The sequence below is a fragment of the Hyperolius riggenbachi genome, chromosome 11 (genome assembly GCF_040937935.1).
Source record: "Hyperolius riggenbachi isolate aHypRig1 chromosome 11, aHypRig1.pri, whole genome shotgun sequence".
Lineage (NCBI taxonomy): Eukaryota > Metazoa > Chordata > Amphibia > Anura > Hyperoliidae > Hyperolius > Hyperolius riggenbachi.
This window is the reverse complement of record NC_090656.1, coordinates 199740947-199760271: the sequence shown is the minus strand read 5'-3', so window position 1 is coordinate 199760271 and position 19325 is coordinate 199740947. Positions and strand designations below refer to the sequence as shown.

General features: G+C 45.0%; 1 protein-coding gene across 1 annotated transcript in view; it reads left to right on the top strand.

Annotated features, from left to right (window-relative positions):
- Positions 1 to 19325, top strand: part of IPO7 (importin 7) — a 73790-nt gene that overhangs the window by 13971 nt on the left and 40494 nt on the right. The window contains 4 exon segments of the mRNA XM_068260931.1: positions 12160 to 12241; positions 13827 to 13980; positions 15840 to 15998; positions 17003 to 17159. Coding sequence (XP_068117032.1) covers positions 12160 to 12241; positions 13827 to 13980; positions 15840 to 15998; positions 17003 to 17159 — 552 coding nt within the window.

Below are 19325 nucleotides of genomic sequence, written 5' to 3'. Positions count from 1 at the left end.
TCCATGCGATTGCGATTGAGCTACTATACTCATATAGTACAGCTCAATCGCATACAAAACGCGGCAGGACAATTGCGCATTGACCAAAATCGCATCGCAATCGGATCGCACTAATGGAAATTGCTGCTGCAGTTTCCATTAGTTTAATGTACCTTGCGATTTGTGATCAAAATCAAATCGCAGGCTAGTGGAAAAAGGCCCTTATCCTCGCTACACCGGCTTAAGTGCCGTGTACTGTAGTGATGCTTGAGGAGTCTGCTCAATTGTTCTAATGACTGAATCTGCTCAGCCACTGATACGAATCGTATAAAGTTTTGTAGACAGTCCCTATTCAGTGTGTGCAAGCTCTTGTGTACAACGCCGAGCTCCCAACCTCTCTACCCCTCCCTAAGTGCTCTGTACTGTAGTGATGCAGGAGGAATCTGCAGAGCCAGTTCTGCTCCATCAGAGATGGACAGAATGAGTGTAATAAGAAGCTGAGGCTGGGAACACAATCGTTGGTTTTGTGGGGTGGGGGGTGTGATTTCTAGTTACACGCCTTTTACACCCCTATCAGGCCTTCTAGAGTCCCATCCATGCCTCGGTCACAATTGTTTGGATGGCACAAGGACGACCTACACCAAAAACTAGGCCGGTGTTTTTATGTTTTGGCTGATTTGTGTATAAATGTGCCCTTAGCAGTTGGCCCAGCATTTGTCGCTTGAGCCTTGTCTTGTGTGGTGGTCCCTGAGCCGCATAATGGATGAATTAATCCCTGCGTTCTGCTACATCCGCTTTATCTGCTGAGCAGGCAATGCTGCAGCCTAGAGAACTACAGAGCATGGCAAATGATGATTCAGGCTGTCACTTTCCCCTCCGTTCAGCACATTCTATACAATCTATACTTCTTGTGTTCCGCTGTGCGCTCAGTCCCAGAACTCTCATCTCCAGCCAGCCTGACGGGAACAAATCTATGAATGGTAGATAAGCAGCTGATGGAGAACCGCTGTGTGTGGGAGACATTAAGATCTCATTGTAAATAAAATGTCTGAACTCGGCACAGGCGGTTGAGGATGGGGTAATCATTGCCTGGAACAAGTATGCCAAATAGGAGGAGCTGGATCACCTGATCTGTGAAGTCTTGGATGACAAACACTGGTCCACATGACAGCCCAGGGGCCCCAGGTCTCTCTCACTCACTGGGGCCCCCAAACCACCATGCGACACCTAGAGGGAAGTGCGGGCAAGTCCTGGACCTCTCACCTCCAGGGAACTCACCCCACCACCTCTAAACTGAATGCCAACTGCAACAAACACAATTGCTAAGTTAGCAATTGTGTTTGTTGAAGTCTTGGATGTCAAGATTGGAATAAAACACCGTTTAACGTTTTAGAGTGAAATAATAATGTAAAAAAGCCAGCCAAGGTTCAGAGGTCTGCTGTACTGTTAGGAGGGATTAAAGCAGACATGAACTCTGAATGTCCTCCCTGCTCTGAAAGATACACAACAGCATAATAACCTTTTAAAGGACTACTGTAGTGAAAGGTGTATGGAGGCTGCCATATTTATTTCCTTTTAAGCAATACCAGTTGCCTGGCAGCCCTGCTGATCTATTTGGCTGTAGCAGTTTCTGAATCACACGAGAAAAAAGCTTGCAGCTAATCTTGTCAGATTTGACAATTGTCAAACGCCTGATCTGCTGCATGCTTGTTCAGGGGCTATGGTTAAAAATTAGAGGCAGAGGATCAGCAGAATAGCCAAGCAACTTGTATTGCTTAAAAGGAAAGCAATATGTTTGTTCATACATACGGTAGTTGGAGTGTTGTGATTGCAAACTACGGACTTCCTGAAATCTGCTGCTGACAGATTGTGAAAACTAGTTCACGGTCAGTTGTTCTGCTAAAGTGAGGTTGCGTGCGCACACGCTGTGGAGACTGAACAATTTTTGGGTACCTGGAGTCGGGGGGGGGGGGGGGGGGGGATGCAGTCTCCTAATCTATTTAAACTGTCTTCATAGATAATATATATATATATATATATATATATATATATATATTAGCTGTGCTTAGGCCACAAAAATGAAATAAACCAATCAAAAAAGTTACTTGTGCTGCTTTAATAAAGCAATCCCTGTATTTTTGAAGTTAGATATATATATCTGATTGTGACTGTATATATGTGTACACAGAGGAATCTCTTATATATACTAAATAACATATATGCTGTAAGAGTAAAGCCTGATGTGTAGCTGTATCACTAATGGAGATGGTCAATGAGCTGAAAACAATTCTGCGTTGATGCTGGTTTATGCACTCCCTTTGTTTATGAAATCAAATAATTTTGATATGTTAAAATTTGGTTTGACTACGAATTAAAGGGTACCTGAGACGGATGAAAAAGTTTATACATACCTGGGGCTTCCTCCAGCCCCCATTCAGGCTAATCAGTCCCTCGCTGTCCTCCTCAGCCACCTGGATCTTCTGCTAGGAGTCCTGGTAATTCAGCCGGTCAGCGCAGTCCGGCCATCTGCCGCTCCCACAGCCAGGAGCATTCTGCACCTGCGCAGGTGTAGTACGCTCCCGGCAGCTGAGTGTGTATGCGCATGGCTCAAGTACCTGAACCCATAGCAGAAGATCCAGGTGGCGGAGGACAGCGAGAGACTGATTAGCCTGAAGGGGAGCTGGAGGAAGCCCCAAGTATATGTATAAAGCTTCAGTTTAATCTGTCTCAGGTTTACTTCGTTACACAGTAGTACTATACTCTACGTATGCACTCCCCACAGAGCTGCAGGGAATCCACTGAGAATGTTGTGCACATTGAACACAGAGGTGTTGTCTATTCCTTATAAACCTGGTTCAGATTGTACATGAAGAATGTGTAATAGAGGAAGAATCCCTTCCTTCCCCTGCAGAGTACCTGCACATCACTCTTATGCTGGATCCACACGGTGCGTTCGCGCACTCGATTTTCCCGTTGATTTGTTTATTTCCAACATGTCAGATTTGGATTTCGATGGATCGTTGGGTCGATTCGCATGCAAAGTATGCCGAATCGACCTAACGATCCATCAAAATCCAAATCTGACATGTTGGAAATGAATCGACGGGAAAATCGAGTGCGCGAACGCACCGTGTGTATCCAGCATTACATGTACCCACAGTCACCTTGCCTAGGGCCTGATAGATGTTCTTTGTTCCTGTCTGTACCTTCTACAAGTACTCTTACCAAGGACTAGTTTTAATCTATGACTAAAAATATTAGAGGCAGAAGATCTGCCAGATATCCAGGTAACTGGTGGTGTTCAAAAGGGAATAAACATGGCAGGCTCCATATCCGTCTCACTTAAAGGGGCACTACAGCAAATAACTGTAAAATATGTGCAAACATTCAAATAAAAAGTACATTTTTCCAGAGTAAAATGAGCCACAAACTACTTTTCTCCTATATTGCTGTCACTTACAGTAGGTGGTAGAAATCTGACAGAAGTGACAGGTTTTGGACTAGTCCATCGCTTTTTATAGGGGATTCTCAGGGATATATTATCAAAAGCACTTAGTGAATGGCATTTGCTCTGTCCAACTGCCAAAAAACTGTGCAGGGAGGCTGGCCAGCATAATTGTTTAAATTATTTTTAGGGAATATCTTTATAAAGAATAAAAGCCTTGGTGAGAATCCCCTATGAAGAGATGGATTAGTCCAAAACCTGGCACTTCTGTCAGATTTCTACAGCCTACTGTAAGTGACCGCATTACACGAGAAACGTAATTTATGGCTGCTTTTACTCAGGAAAAAAATGTACTTCTTATTTGTATATGTTTGCACATATTTTAAATCTTAGTTTTTCGCTGTAGTGCCCATTTTAGTTGTCTTTTAAAATTCCTAAGCGTTGGCAGCTAAGATGCATTTCATGTTATATACTTTCAATCAACAGGATTGCAATATGCAAATAAGAGGAGTCTGTCGGTGGAATCCTAACCTGAGGAGGCGGAGTATTTACACAGACACCCACCACCCCATTCAAATAAAGGTTTGGGGGAGTTGGCAACACTATGGCAGCTCAATATCCCTTTAGATTACTGCTATGGAGTCTCTGGTATTGCTACAGGATTAGTTGTATGTCTGTGTGTTCTGGTATGTGCTGCCTCCTGTTTTAAGCCTGAGGATTGCAGAATACTTCCCGGTGTGGTGTGCTCTGCGTCACCCTGATTTCAGTCATTTCCCGGAGTCTGGGCTCCAGCATGACATAATGGGAAAGGAATGAAAGTGAAACTTTGGGGTTGGGCTGTTAACTCTGCATGTACAGCAGACCTTGCTGCTGGTGTTTACAGGCACTGTGCGGAGCACCTTTAGTAAGGGCTCTTTCACATTAGGGCAGATTTTCTGCGTTTCAACGCAAAGGGTAAAGTTTGCGTTACCCAAGGTGAAAGGAAAGTCCATAGACTTTCATTTTAGCTTTCACATATAACGCAGCCTTTTTGTGCGTTGCGTTACACTGCACCCAGGCGCAGTTTTTTGGCCAACGCTAGCTTTATGCGTTGCAATGTTAGTCAATGTAAAACGCACACTATGCGCGTTTTTAATCCGTTAACGCAGGCAATCAGTCCCAGAATGCAACAGAGGAACAATGTAGAAAGTTGAAAACTAAAAGAAAAAAAAAATACCTGCGTTTTCCTATGTCCTGTAACGCATTGAAAACGGATTAAAAACGCGCACTCACTGCAGTGCAACGTATATCAAAATGCATTAAAATGCATACAACAAAACGTATGCTTTGAGCGTTCTCCAACGCAAGCTCTGATGTGAAAGAGCCCTAAGAGCTCCTGTGGGTTTTAGGAGTTGCTCTGCAGGTGTGACTGTACCTGATTGGGCACAGCCCCTCTTAGAAGCTGACACTCTTCTGTGTGTGTAATACTAATAATACTTTTCAGACTTCAGGTCATTGAAGTGTTTCTGGAGAATCAAAACTGTTGGTATTGATCACCTGAATCATTTGGCAGACTTTGCAGGGAAAATACACAATTGTGTAAATGCATTCTGATGAAGCACCTGCAGCAATAGATCATGTGACCTGGAGATCTCAGTGGTACGATAGAGCAGGTCTTTTCAACCCTGTCCTCAAGTACCACCAACAGTGCATGTTTTGTGGAAATCCAGAGGTAGTTAATCAGCTCTCATGAGGCACTAATTAGCTCACCTGTGCATGTTTGTGGATTTCTGCAAAACATGCACTGTTGGTGGTACTTGAGGACAGGGTTGAAAGGCCCTGCAATAGAGTATCTCAACTAACATGGAAAGCTGTCCTTCTCTAGCCAGTGCTTGTTGTTATCCATTTTATGTAGTGCTGACTTCTTCTGCAGAGTCATGTTACTGTCACTCAGAGGAGCTCACAGTCCTTGAATGGTGTCCCTACTATAATGCAGCGCTGGGCAAACTATGGCGTGCATGTGCTGTAAATGCCACAAGTTATTTTTGAGGGGAAAAATTGAAGTGGTGTACCTCAACACTCCATGGAAACAAAGCTGCTTGAGCTCGGCCACATCTTTTTTAGTGTTAGGCAGCTTCATTTGTATTGTATCTCCCATAGTAGGTAAGCGGTTGGCATAAGCCCATTGGGTGGATAGCAGGCTTTACGTGTTGCGCCGCTGTGTGGGATAAGCCTTGTTGCCTTCAGCGAAGTCATTCATTTCCAGTATAATCTGCTCTATGGCTGTGCTGTGCTTGGTCCATTGCACTCCTCAGAATAGATTGCTCTTCCCAGAGCAGGGCAACCCGTGTGGGTGACTCTGTCCTTGACAGGCCTGCAGAATAAAAAGGTGTTAATTGAACGCGTGTCTCAGGGATCTGTACTCTCTGTAGCGGATTATGGATCGGTCGGAGGAGCATGTCTTTGATTTCAGAAGGGCTGTGCCAGCCATTAATCTTCAGTTGCGTCTCTTTCAGTGTCAGTCTCCGATTCTGCTGTCACATCGCTGCTCTGCATCGCCATCAGGCATACTGCGGCCTACAAAGAGCAGCGGGCAACGTCCTAGTGCTCTTCCTGCACTTCACCCTGATTCACCCTACCTTTCACTTCCATGGTTCATCAAAATTTTGACACAGGAAATTGCTGTCTCTGCTTCGAACATAAAAACAGACATACTGCAACTTCAGCTGAAATAATTCTTGTACTTCTGTGCAGCTTTCTGTGACAGAACTAATGTCAAATGTGTTCTACCTGGTCAGCAGGCAGCTCATTTACCACTTCCTGCAGTAGAGACTTGCAGGCCGTGGGCTTCAGAGAGTGGTCTGTGCCCCGCCGTTTCAGTTTGTACAGAATGATACTAACCTAAAGTTGTGTTCTTTTGGGTTCAAGGTGCGTTTGTAGTTCCTGGGGGGGCTCAGCGCATCTCTGATGGAGGCCATTTGGAGGCGGCCTGGTGTTGCGCCGATCCACCTTTTGCGTAAAGTTGTGTACACATGCACAGTTAGGGCCCGTTTCCACTAGAGCAAATCTGCATGCAGATTTGCATAAACAATACAAGTGGATGGGACTGTTTCCACTTGTCAGGATTTTTTTAGCGTTTTTCTGTGCAGAAAAAAATCTGCCATCAGAATTCGCATACCGCTATGTGATTCGCATACAATGTATTAAATAGAAAATTTGCATGCAGTTTTGGTATGCAAATTTTCATGCAAATTTGCATACGATTTCGCATACAAACAATGGAAAAGTACACAGGCACTGCCATGGTTAAATTTGCATACAGTCATCCATACAAAATCTTATGCGTATTCGCATGAAAATTCGCATCCACATGCAAAATTTTCTGCGGCGGTTCCCACCGCACAAGTGGAAACGGGCCCTTAAAGGTTCCTGTAGGTGTTGGGTTGAACTTACACAATGTATCCACCTTAGACGCACTCACTCCCATGCTTTCTTCAACCCAGGAGGATGCATGGGAGTGACATGGGATGTGAAGAGTATCATCTTGTGGTGCCCATACATGGTACCATTTTTTTTCTCGATTAGGTAATTTTGTTCAATTTCGTTAGAATATAACGATTTTTTCCAACATATCTGCTTAGATTTTTATTGAAAAATAAATGGGATAATTGATTCTTTTTTTTTTTTCTTAATCAAAAAAAATTATTGTAATCCCGACCTGAGCACGCGCTCCACTTCGTGTGCTAGGAGCGGTAATACCGGAAAAATGGCTGCGTGCGCACATTTTCTGGGTCTGGCGCGTGATCAGCGCTGTGCAGCGGGACCCAGGCTTCTCCCCCAGCTACCTACATATGTTTTCGACCGCCGAGATCCCCATGTCCCTGCTATTCTTCCGGGGACCCGGCGGCCAATCGGTGGTTGGGGGCGGGGCTAATTTTAAAGCTAACCTGAATTTTAGGCGTAGGAAAAAGTGAGCCGTGTGTGTCATCTGCCGCCTGCACCGACCTCTGCCTGGATTTTGACTACTCTGCCTGCCTTATTTGTGCAGTTTCACAATTGTTTTTTTTTTTTTAAAGAGGATCTGTAACGTCAAAACGTCCCCTGGGGGGGTACTCGCCTCGGGTGGGGGAAGCCTCCGGATCCTAATGAGGCTTCCCACGCCGTCCTCCGTCCCTCAGGGGTCTCGCTTGTTTTTGAGGTTACAGAGTCTCTAAGTTTATTAATACATTTTATAAATTCAACAAGTTTGTGTTCTAGTCTTCTATTTATAAGCAGAGTGTCTACCAGGCTTTAATTCTGGCATATTTTGGTGAGTTATGACTTAAGAATTATTAGCCTAAAATACTTGAAAAAAATGTACCGCTTTTGACTCATAATTCCAGACAGAAATGCACCGCCAGGGAGGTTAAGGTTTCATACCATTCGATCGCTTTGGTTAATTAAATAGGAAAATTTAAAGTTTTTATTGTACAGTGTATGGGCACCATAAGGTGGGTGCGTTAGGTAAGTTAACTTCCTCGCCAGTATGACCAGTAAAAGGCCAGTATGGTTATCCATGTGTATAGCTATGGGTAGCCTTTTAGAAATGATAGATAAAGCAAGGTTTACTATACAGAGATGGCACAGTGATGCCGTTTGCTGAACTCCTGTTTATCATGTAGATGGGAACAGAGGATTAGGATTCTCCTTTAGTCACTGTGTGTAGCAGGCGCTCCAGCTGTGCACGTTCTGCTGGTGCAGCTGAATTCTGTGGGAAATGAGACTTTGCTTGCAGTTTGTGATGTGTCTGCAATTAGTGGTGTGCAGGCTGCTTCACTAAATGGGGCACCCCCTGCAGTTCATTTCTAGCTATACAAAATTGAAACTTCCAAAATATGCCTGTGATAGTTTGGGTGGAAGGTAGATTTTCTCTGTAAATAGAAATCCTGTTCTAAAGGGGGAGTGTCTCAGTCCCCAATTCACCTTACTTAACCAAGAAAATTTGCGGATGGGTGGCCTGGGTCTTCAAACTTGTGATATGACCAACTTGTAGCTAACTGACACATCAAGAATAGAATATGAATTCTATTGATGTGTCAGCTACAAGTTAGTTATATCGGGCATAAATTGCTAGCTAAACTGTGCAGAGGTGAGTGGCTGGTCCTCTTGGTTGCCTTAGATCCTATAGCCAGTCTGCTGTACTGTAGAGATTGAGCAGTGTTCATGCTTTGAATGAGGTTATTAGCGGGCTTCCTCCTGTGCTGAGATGGCTCTTCCTGTCCTAGAATGAGGGAACGCTTCTGCTGATGACTCAGCGACATGAAGAGCTGACCTCTGCTACCCCTCCAGCAGGCTGACCTCATAGGCCAGGCATCCCTGAGTAATGCACAGCCATGTGCACAACCCACAATGCCTGCTGCCGGTCTGTGCGCTTTATTGAATGGGATGGAAAGGTTATAGTGGGAGGACTAGACTTTTTTTTTTTTTTTTTTTGTTTATTTCAGATTACTGTTGTACTATATATTACATTTTCTTGGTATCAGTGAGAGTAATCTGCCCGTGTGCTGCCTACCTGATCTCCTTTTAGCAGGGCTTCTAAGGGGGCCCATACACACATCAATTTTCCCATTTGATTATCTGCAGATTCAATCCCTTTGATCCTATCCAATAGGAACAGATTCCTTTTAAATGGTACATTCAATAGATTTTGACCAAGAATCAAAAGTATCTAGTTTGGGGGTGGGGCAGGAGCGGTGGACAATCGACGAGCCATAGCAGTGTTCTCCTCAGGCTCTTTAGGCCGGGTGCTCCACCCAGCTAATTTTGACAGCACCCAGCTGTCATGGGCTCGCCTCCTCCTCTGATGTAAGCAGAATTGTCCTGCTGTCCTCTGGTTGCGCCCCACCCAGCTACTTTTTCATGCCGCCCAGCTGGGGAAAAAATTCTGAGAACACTGCATAGTGATGTCGTCCCAGCCCATAGATTCCCTGCTGGAATTTCGTCCTGGGGTTGCATTTCCTCCCACAACCTAAAAACTGTCTCTTTTTTTTTTTTTATTTATTTATTTATTTTTTTTGCATGTATGGTATGACCCTAAACACTCAAAAAATCGCTCTAGTGGGTTCCAGCCGTTAAAGTACCTCCAACATAATTTGAAGCCTTATTTCTTCTAACCTTTAAGTTCCTATACCTGTTCTAATGTGGTCTGGATTACTGCGGCCTTTCCTAGTTGCACAGTGGCTGTATTATCTCTGTTATATAATCTAATCATCTTTCCTCTGACGGCTTTGTCGGGCTCAGGCAGTAATGTGCTGCTCTGCTTGTGATAGGATAGAAGATATACACACTCTCCACGCCCCCTGCAGGCTCTGTATGAGTCAGACTGAGCTCCTCTCAGCCTATCACATGCCATGTGTTTTAGCGGTGCCTAAAACTGGCAATTACACAGAGGGGGCCAGGAGAACATCATGAATAGAATGGGATGCTTTTTATTGTAAGAATTTGAGTACAAATTCTCTTTAAAGAGAACCTGAGGTGGGGGTTCTGACAATGCTATCAGCATACAGAGGCTGGGTCTGCCTATACAGCCCGGCCTCTGTTGCTATCCAGATTCCCCCCCCCCCCCCTTAAGCCCCCCTGCGCTCTGCTAGCCCCCATAAATCACAGCCGCGCTGGGCGGGCTGTTTACCTCTGTAGTGTGTCTCGCAGCTCCCCCTGCCTCCTCCTTAGCTCTGGTCCCCACCCGCGTCCCTTCCCTCCAATCAGCGGGGAGGGAAGGATCGCGGGCGGGGACCGGAGCTATGTGAAGGAGCGGCGAGACTGACAGTACAGAGGTAAACGCAGCCAACTGCGACACGCTGCATGTCGTCAGCTCGGCTGTGATTTATGGGTGATAGCAGACGGCGGGGGGGGCTTAGGGGGGATCTGGATAGCAACAGAGGCTGGGCAGTATAGGCAGACCCAGCCTCTGTATGCGGATAGCATTGTCAGAACCCCACCTCTGGTTCTCTTTAAGGTGAAGAGTTACTAACTAAAATACCAATAGTAACATGGAGGTTGCCATTTATATTTCCTTTTTAAACAGTACAAGTTTTCCATTCACTGCATTTTATATTTCATGCAGATCCTTTCAGGAAAAATAATAGGGACAGCCTGCTGCATTTTTTTTTTTTCAAACCGCACATCTGTTTCCCATGTCATCATTGTCAATTACACTACTCATGAAAACATTTGCATAAAATAACATGAAAAATGCATGCGATATGTAATCTCCCTGTGGAAACGCAGCTAATCCGCCTACCTCTTTAGGAAGGGAAAAAAAATCATTGATCAGGGAGCAGATTGGAACGGATTTCAACCACTCTATGCTAGCCCATTGGCGGCATTAAGCAGGAGCGCGTGCATGTGTATGGGCAGCACCCCTGGGCATATTTCGATCGATGTGCTAATGCAAAACGATAATTTTAAAACATCCATTTTGCATTAATTGGTTAATATTTGTAAGTACAGCTTTTTGAAGCGGACCTGGACTCAACTTCTTCTCTGCTCTGAAACATAAGAAATAGCAGCCCACAGAACTCCTTCCAATATATCTGCACTGTCTACTTCTTTCATCGAAGCAGACTAATGGTGTGTACACACTTGAAAGATCTTATGCTGGGCATACACTTAGTTTTTGCACCGGTTTCGAGCCAGCGCGTCACCGCTTGCCTGTGCGGATCGATTCCCGCTCGTCCCCGCGGGCGCTGCTAATCAGCCGCTCGTTTCTTCCCATTGTTCTCCCCGCCGGTATCGAGCGCAGTATCGATCTAGCAGGGTATTGGACAGGTTGGATCTTATCAATTGAGCCATCAGCGGCTCTATAAGAATTATCTGACAGTGTATGCCCAGCATAAGACCAATTTTACCCCCTTCCTTGTATGAGAGCCATACTCTACACAGTCTATTCTATGGAGCTGAACTCCCCATCACATAAAAATCTTTGCAAGATGCTGCACATAAAGATGCTGTACACATGCAAAAGATCAGTTCCTGCAAAAGATCAGTTCCTGCAAAAGATCAGTTCCTGCAAAAGATCAGTTCCTGCAAAAGATCAGTTCCTGCAAAAGATCAGTTCCTGCAAAAGATCAGTTCCTGCAAAATGCATTCATAGTCTGAGCTCTGCAGAGCCTCATAAACACCTTGTTTAACAGACCTTCATCTGCAGATCAGATCCACCAGGATGGATTTTCAGATCTGCAGGTGATTGTCAGATATGCAGATGAATGTCTGTTAAACAAGGTGTGTATGAGGTGAATGCATTTTGCAGATACTGATCTTTTGCATGTGTACAGCATCTTTGCGTGCAGCATCTTGCAAAGATTTTTATCTGATGGGGAGTTCAGCTCAATAGAATAGACTGTGTAGAGTATGGCTCTCATACTACATGAAGGGTGGTAAGATTGGTCTAAGATCTTTCATTTATCTTTCAAGTGTGTACACACAAGGGTTAACGTGCTGTGTTAACTAATTAGCTGATGCTGCCGAGATTCCTGTGCTGGTGCAGCTGAGAGATCTAAGTACAATTGTAATTACTTGCAGCTGAGGGGTAATTAGACAGGCTCTTCACAAACTGGGTGGATTAATCTGTGTTTTTCTTGTGTTCCGTGCATGAGTTGAGGTCCACTTTAAGTGATTGAGTTCTGTTTGGTGGCTTGATGTTGAGCGGTTTCTGCTCTCGGGTTTAAATGACCTGTTGCGTTTGCCTTTCACCTCACCTTATTTTTCTTGTCTTCCAGGCTCACAAGTCGGTGACTTTTGTATCCACCTTGCTGCAGATTACCATGTCTGAGCAACTGGACCTCCCCGTGCGGCAAGCAGGCAAGTATACATGTGCTGGTGTTTTATTTGCATGTTGCTGTATGAGAGAAGAAGAAAACAAAAAGGGATGAAGGCTGGCACCACCACCAAGTAGTAAATATGCTCCTTTTATTGCATTAGCATAATGCAAACAGGTTTAATTTACGGCAGGGTACACACTTGACTGTTTTCGTGCGCGTTTTCTGCACAGAAAAACTGAGAACTGATGTTAATCAATGAGCTAGTTCACACTTCATGCTTTTTTCGCATGCAGAAAAAACCCTGACATTCTGCAAATGTTGTCAGTTATCTCTATCTGTTACATTAGCTGCTGTAAAAAAAACGCAAACTTTTTCTTTTTTTTTTTTTTTTTTTTTTTTTTTTTTACTGCGTAAAAACACACATGGTGTGCAGAAAAACGCACGCGAAAACTGAAAGACAAGTGTGTTCCCTGCTTAAAGAGACACTTAAGCCTACAAAATAAAATCAGTTTTACTCGCCTGGGGCTTCTACCAGCCCCCTGCTGCTGTCCAGTCCTCTCGCAGTAACGATTGGATCCTCCTGTCCCCCGCCGCCAGCTACTTTCACTTTGCCGATAGACCTGGTCAGGTGTAGCATTCTACGCGTTTCCGTCTGCAATAGCGTCCTACGCAGGGCCCTGTTGCGGACAGGAATGCGTAGGAGACGCATGGCCAGGCCTGCGCAGTAAGCCTGTCGGCCGAAAAAAGTAGCTGGCGGCGGGGGACAGGAGGATCCGATCGTGACTGCGAGGGCACGGGACAGCTGCAGGGAGCTGGTAGAAGCCCCAGGTAACAAAAAATTTTGTGTAGGTTTATGGATCCCTTTAAATGGAAGGTTCAGGGAGGGTGGTTAAAAAATAAAAATCTATTTCCACTTACCTGGGGCTTCCTCCAGCCCGTGGAAGGCAGGAGGTGCCCTCGCCGCCGCTCAGCAGGCTCCCGGTGGCCGACCCGACCTGGCCAGGCCGGCTGCCAGGTCGGGCTCTTCTGCGCTCCAAGGCCCGGCACTTCTGCGTCCCACGCCGGCGCGCTGACGTCATTGGACGTCCGCCGCGCTGTACTGCGCAGGCGCAGAACTACTGCGCCTGCGCAGTACAGCCCGGCGGACGTCCGATGACGCCAGCGTGGGACGCAAAAGTGCCGGGCCTTGGAGCGCAGAAGAGCCCGACCTGGCAGCCGGCCTGGCCAGGTCGGGTCGGCCACCGGAGACCACCGGGAGCCTGCGGAGCGGCGGCGAGGGCACCTCCTGCCTGTCACGGGCTGGAGGAAGCCCCAGGTAAGTGGAAATTGATTTTTATTTTTTAGGCACCCTCCCTGAACCTTCCCTTTTAAGTGAAACTGTTTTCAGTGAAGGTCTGAATGCTTGCCTTACTTGAAAAGGTTTGGCAGCTGGGGTTTCAGGCAGGATGGCAAAAAAATGACTACTGCATACAGAGGTGGCATAAAAGACTGTCACTGGAAATGAAATGTCGTCCACACACCCCAGAGTTTTAGTACAGACAGGGTCTCTTAGCAATCTGCATTGTCTGTAGCTGTGTCAGTTTGCTGTGAACTAAGAATTTACTAATCTCCTTCACAACCCACAGGCGTTATTTATTTAAAAAACATGATCACACAGTATTGGCCGGATAGGGAGCCGACCCCGGGTGAGATCCCAACCCACACAATTCCAGAGGAGGATCGCCACTTTATCCGGGAGAATATTATAGAAGCTATCATCCAGTCGCCAGAGCTGATCAGGTAAGTGTGTGGGAATAGCTTCATCATTGGCCTGGTGTGCTCAGATTTAAGCCCCACTGTAGGCACAAATGTCTTCCTAGATTTGTCCAGCACTCAGCTGAAGAGCTTGTTTTTGTCTCTGTATTATTTCTTTGATTAGCTGATGTCCCTTAAGCTGGTTTCACAGTAGGACGTTGCGTTTTAGGGGACGTTATGGTCGCATAAAGTGCCCCTAACGCAACGCCTGGTGCTCTCTGATGTGGACGCAAGAGTGAGCCGCGTTGTGCAGCTCACTCTGGCGTCCGTGATGCGTACTCTTGGACGCATGCGGCATCACGTGGTCCCGCCCGGCCAATCGCCGCTTCAGGAAGTAAACACTGCACGTCACACCGTGCAGTGAATATTAATTAGCCATGTGCCTGGCCGCTCTCCGCTCCTCCCCAACATTACTGAGCATGTGCAAGCAGTCTAACGCGGCTCTGCCGCTTATAAAGTACTGCATGCAGTACGCTGTCTTATGGTGCAGCGTTACTAAGTAACGCAACGTGGGCACTGTGAACAGCCCATTGATTTTTTTTCATTGCTGTGCGGTGGGGTGCGTTACAGGCTGCTCTAACGTGCGCCTGTAACGTCCCACTGTGAAACCAGCCTAAAGGACCACTATGGCAAGTTAGATGCACCAGAAATTACCTTTCTCCAATATGCCTGTCTCTTACAGTAGACAGTACAAATCTAGCAGATTTTGGGTGAGTCCATCTCCTCATGGGGATTCTTTATTTTTAGATCTTACTGAATGGAAGTTGCTCAGACACACTGACAGATTTAGTGTGAATGGTAGGGAGCCTGACTGGCATTTTAGAATAGAGCTTTTGTAAATCATGGAGATGCTGAGAATCCCCTATAAGGAGATGGACTAGTCCAAAACTTGTCATTTTTACTGCCTACTGTAAGCAATTGCATCATAGTAGAAAAAGAATTTGTAGTGCATTTCACTCTTGGAGAAATTTACATCTTATAAGTATGTGTACACCTGGATTTTAAATTCTGACAATTTTTCATGATGTTGGTCCTTTAAATAACCTCACTCGAGCCCAGTTAAAAACCACTTCCTACACCAAACCCATTATAGGCTGCAATCTTCTCAGTGCCTGTGCCCCGCTCCTTTCACACTTGCGGTGCAATGGACAATATAATTGCATCGAAATGCAACTTTAATTCCCTGGAGCTTTCTACTCTGATCGCTGTGCAGAGTGGCGAGTTGCAACGGAACAATACACACTGCCTGCAGTGCAATACTGTTTACAGGCACTTTGAACGGCTTTGGGAGCACCTGTTCCCATTCACCAATCTGTGCCCTAATGAGCGGCGACGGGAACGCGTGTGGCGGTTGTTTGCGTCAGAGTACATATATCTACGCCCCTGGAGCTAATATGAAGTCTCAAGGTGTGTAGATATACTGTCGCCGGTTCAAGAACTCGGTAACTTGTAAGAAGCACTTGCCACCAACTATGACCTCTGGTGTCCTGTCGTCCCGTTCCCAGTTTTGGCAACTAATGATTTTACTGTTGGGCAGGACAAGCATGTGGCCAGATATGTACTGAAAGCTTTTTTTTTTTTTTTTTTTTTTTTTTTGTGAACTCATGCATGTTTCATGAAGTCTCATGTGCACTGCAGAGGTAAACTCATGACATCAAGCACTTCCAGTACAAGAGGGAAGAAGGGGCTTAAAGGGAACCTAAACTTAGGATATGGGTGTCTCCTTTTAAACAATACCAGTTCCTTGTCAGTCCTGCTGATACTTTTTTTTTTTTTTTATTCCACTGTCAATGGCTTGTCTATTGATTGCTGTAACATTTTTTTTTTTTAAATTTATTATACAGGGTCCAGCTGACCACGTGTATCCATCACATTATCAAACACGATTACCCCAATCGCTGGACGGCTGTAGTAGAGAAGATCGGCTTCTATCTGCAGTCTGATAACAGTGCCTGTTGGTTGGGCATCTTGCTCTGCCTGTACCAGCTGGTGAAGAACTATGAGTAAGTGACAGCATCTCCATTCCTGACCAGTGTAATGGTGCCCATACACGATACAATGAAAACATTCGATTTTCCTGTTTTTTCAATCTAAATAATCGAATGAAAGTAGAATTTTTTTTTTTTTCGATAAAGAAATTCGAACGATTATCCAGTTTTTTTCGACAAACAAAACTGATCGGACATGCTGGAAAAATCTATATATTCGATCTAACGGAATAATTGAACTCAATTATCTAATCAAAAAAATGAAATTGTACCATGTATGGGCACCTTTACAGAAACCGTTCTTGTTTGCATACTGTGTGTAATATCTCATGATTTGCACTGGCAAAGTTTGCAGAATTGTCTTGTGTGAATGTCTGATGCAGGGTTTATACTTGCCTGGGGCTTCCCCAGCCCCCTTGAGGCTGTTCGGAGCTTTGCTGTCTTACTGCAGTACTACTGTGCAGATGCAGGATGCTCCCGGCCAGTCCGCACATGCGTGACTCTGCCCGGGTTCCAGACCATCCAGTGAGGGACAGGAGCAGCCTGGGGAGACAGCGAGCGGCCTCAAGGGAGCTGGAAGAAAGCCCCCAGCTAAGTATAAACCCTGAGAGGACTTTTGTCTAAAGTACACTTTAAGATAGCCATGCACATTGTGTGTGTGATTGACCTTCAGACTCTGTTCTTAACCCAAATCGAAGGTGAATTGTATACTTTTGGCTGTTTAATGAAAGTGGTTTGATGTCTGGCTAAAAAGCAAAATTCTGTCCATTTGAGCATAACATTTTGTCAATTGCACAGTAATCGGCTGTCATTTTGGATACTTTCAATCGATTGTAGAATGATTTACTGTTGCTGATCATGCACTTAGACATCAATCGCATTGTAACTTTGTAATGGAATACGGAGCCCAGGAAGAGGCAGGCAGAGTGATCAGCACAGAGCACTGTACCATATTTAGTGTAAACAGCCCCTCATGTTGCACTACCTGTTCAATTTTGTACTCTGTGGCTTTCCTCCAGGTACAAAAAGCCAGAAGAGAGGACCCCACTGATAGCCGCTATGCAGCATTTCCTGCCCATGCTGAAGGAACGCTTTATCCAGCTTCTCCCCGACACATCCGAACAGTCTGTCCTCATCCAGAAACAGATCTTCAAGATCTTCTATGCCCTCGTCCAGGTGAGTCTTCAGAGGTTGTCGTTCTGTGGAAATGGACCTCCCTGACATTCTATTCCATTGAAGGGATGAGCTTACTGCTTGTGCTTATTTAAAGAGTAACTGTAGGGTATAAAATAAAAATCAATTCTTTATTTTCATCTGATAAACAAGTATTAGGGATGCTAACCAGGCAATCCAAAAGTTAAAATCACTATTACTTGTTAAATGATCATTCCCCAGTTTCCCTGACTCTTATTTGGTAACAAAAAAAATTGGTACGCAAAAAGGAAATTGCAGGGCATGCTGGGTTGTCCTCTTTTTTTTTTTTTTTTTTTTTTTTTTTTTTTCCTGTACTTCCCTCCAGACTTAACTAATGGTGCCTGATTGGCTGAAGCCTCTTTCCCTCCTTGTTTCCCCTCCCACACATCTGTTCCTCTCTGGGCAATATTTCTCATGCTGCGACAATGCACAATAGTGAAAGGCAGGCAAATGGGGCAGAGGAGACTAAGGGAGGAAATAATCAGAATTGGCTTCAAAATAGCCACACTTAAAATTGGAAATTCTAAGGATTTTTTTTTTTACTGTAGAAAAATCACTAAAATCAAAACGTGGGTAGTGCAATACATATGTTATGTAAGTAGAGCCAGTTCTTATCTACCTGAAGTGAGAGGTGTGTGTGTGTGTTTTTTTCTTTTTTCCTCCCCCCTTTTAAAGCAGTAGGATCAGCCATACAATGCCAGGGGAAAAAACACATATATAAGTAGATAAATACTTGATCTACTTACATAACACATGTATTATACTGTCCACGTTTTGATTTCAGTGAATGTTATATAATTATGAGAATTCTGTTAGTGGTAGGGGCCATGTCTTTTGCCCACAGTTAAGGGTAATTCGTGATGTCATTTCTGCCCTTCACTTTTTTTCTTGTCTCCTCCAATCGCTCAGTCGCCTCAGCCTTGCTTGTAAACACAAATGAGTAGGGGATTAGGTTTCAGATAAGCAGCTGGCAGGGAAATAGAGGAAAGAGGAGGAATAGATTATAGATAAAAAGAACCCCTAGCATGCAATTCTTTGGCACCGACTACTAAAGGGCCAGTGCTCCTTAAGTATGTGATAACTCCAAATCATAACAGCAGAAAAAGTTTTGAAAGTTTTTTTTAAATGCAGGATTAGCACCTTTATCACTTAATACACTCAAACCAGTTGATGTTGAAATTTGATTTTTATGGTGACTATACCACTGTAAACAATAACAGTTGCCTGGCAGCCCTGCTAATCATTTTGGCATCAGTGGTGTCTGACAAAAATCTGACTGAATTGGCTGAATGCTTGTTTCAGGTGTGTGATTCAGACATATCTAATCGTATGCTTGTTCTGGGTTTATGGCAACTTTTGCAGCCTTATCCACCATCCGATTTTGATAATTTTATTGAATTGGATGAAAGTTTGTGCTTTAACAAGTATGTCTGGTCAATGATTTGAGTTTGGGTTGAAATCTGTCAAATGCATGGAGATTGCTGGAAAATCTCAATCCGTTGTGGTCAATTGACATGTTGTATAAAAATCTATCTGGCAGGTGAAGCAAACAGAAAATTGTATGGTGTGTACCTAGCACAGTGTTCTCCCCAGGACTGATTAGGTGGGCGGGCCTCCCGGGTGTTTTAAAACCCCGCCCACCTGGCAAAAGTCCGTTCTATAAACTTTAAACTGCAGGCAGTAGCACGCCATAGCCTGCTAGCAATTAGCGGCGTTCAGCTCTCCCATAAAGCTGACACTGTACACAACTGCAGGAGCGCTCCCTCTGCCTGTGTAACCTCATGCTTCCTGGTGATACTGTGATAGGCTGTGCGTGTTGGAGGGGGCGGGACCATCATGCAACAGAAGTCGGGACGAACACGCAGACGCACTAGTGCTGGAGAGAGAGCCTGAAGCTTCAGGCAGACTCTTCTCCCCCAGTGAATCCGGATAATGTGCCTTCTCTGTCCTCCTGAGCTGGCTGCATGAATGTCAGCAGCCAGTCCCATCCTTTCCAGGCAGCTCCGAGGCTGACTCGCATGTAATCAGGCAGTGAGTGCACGAGTTCTGCCGCCCCACCCCCTCTTTCCCGGCTGCTTGTCTCTTGATGCCGGGAGAACTTTGCGCACTCTGCACGTGACCTGTGATCCTCTGGTAGGAGATCTCTGC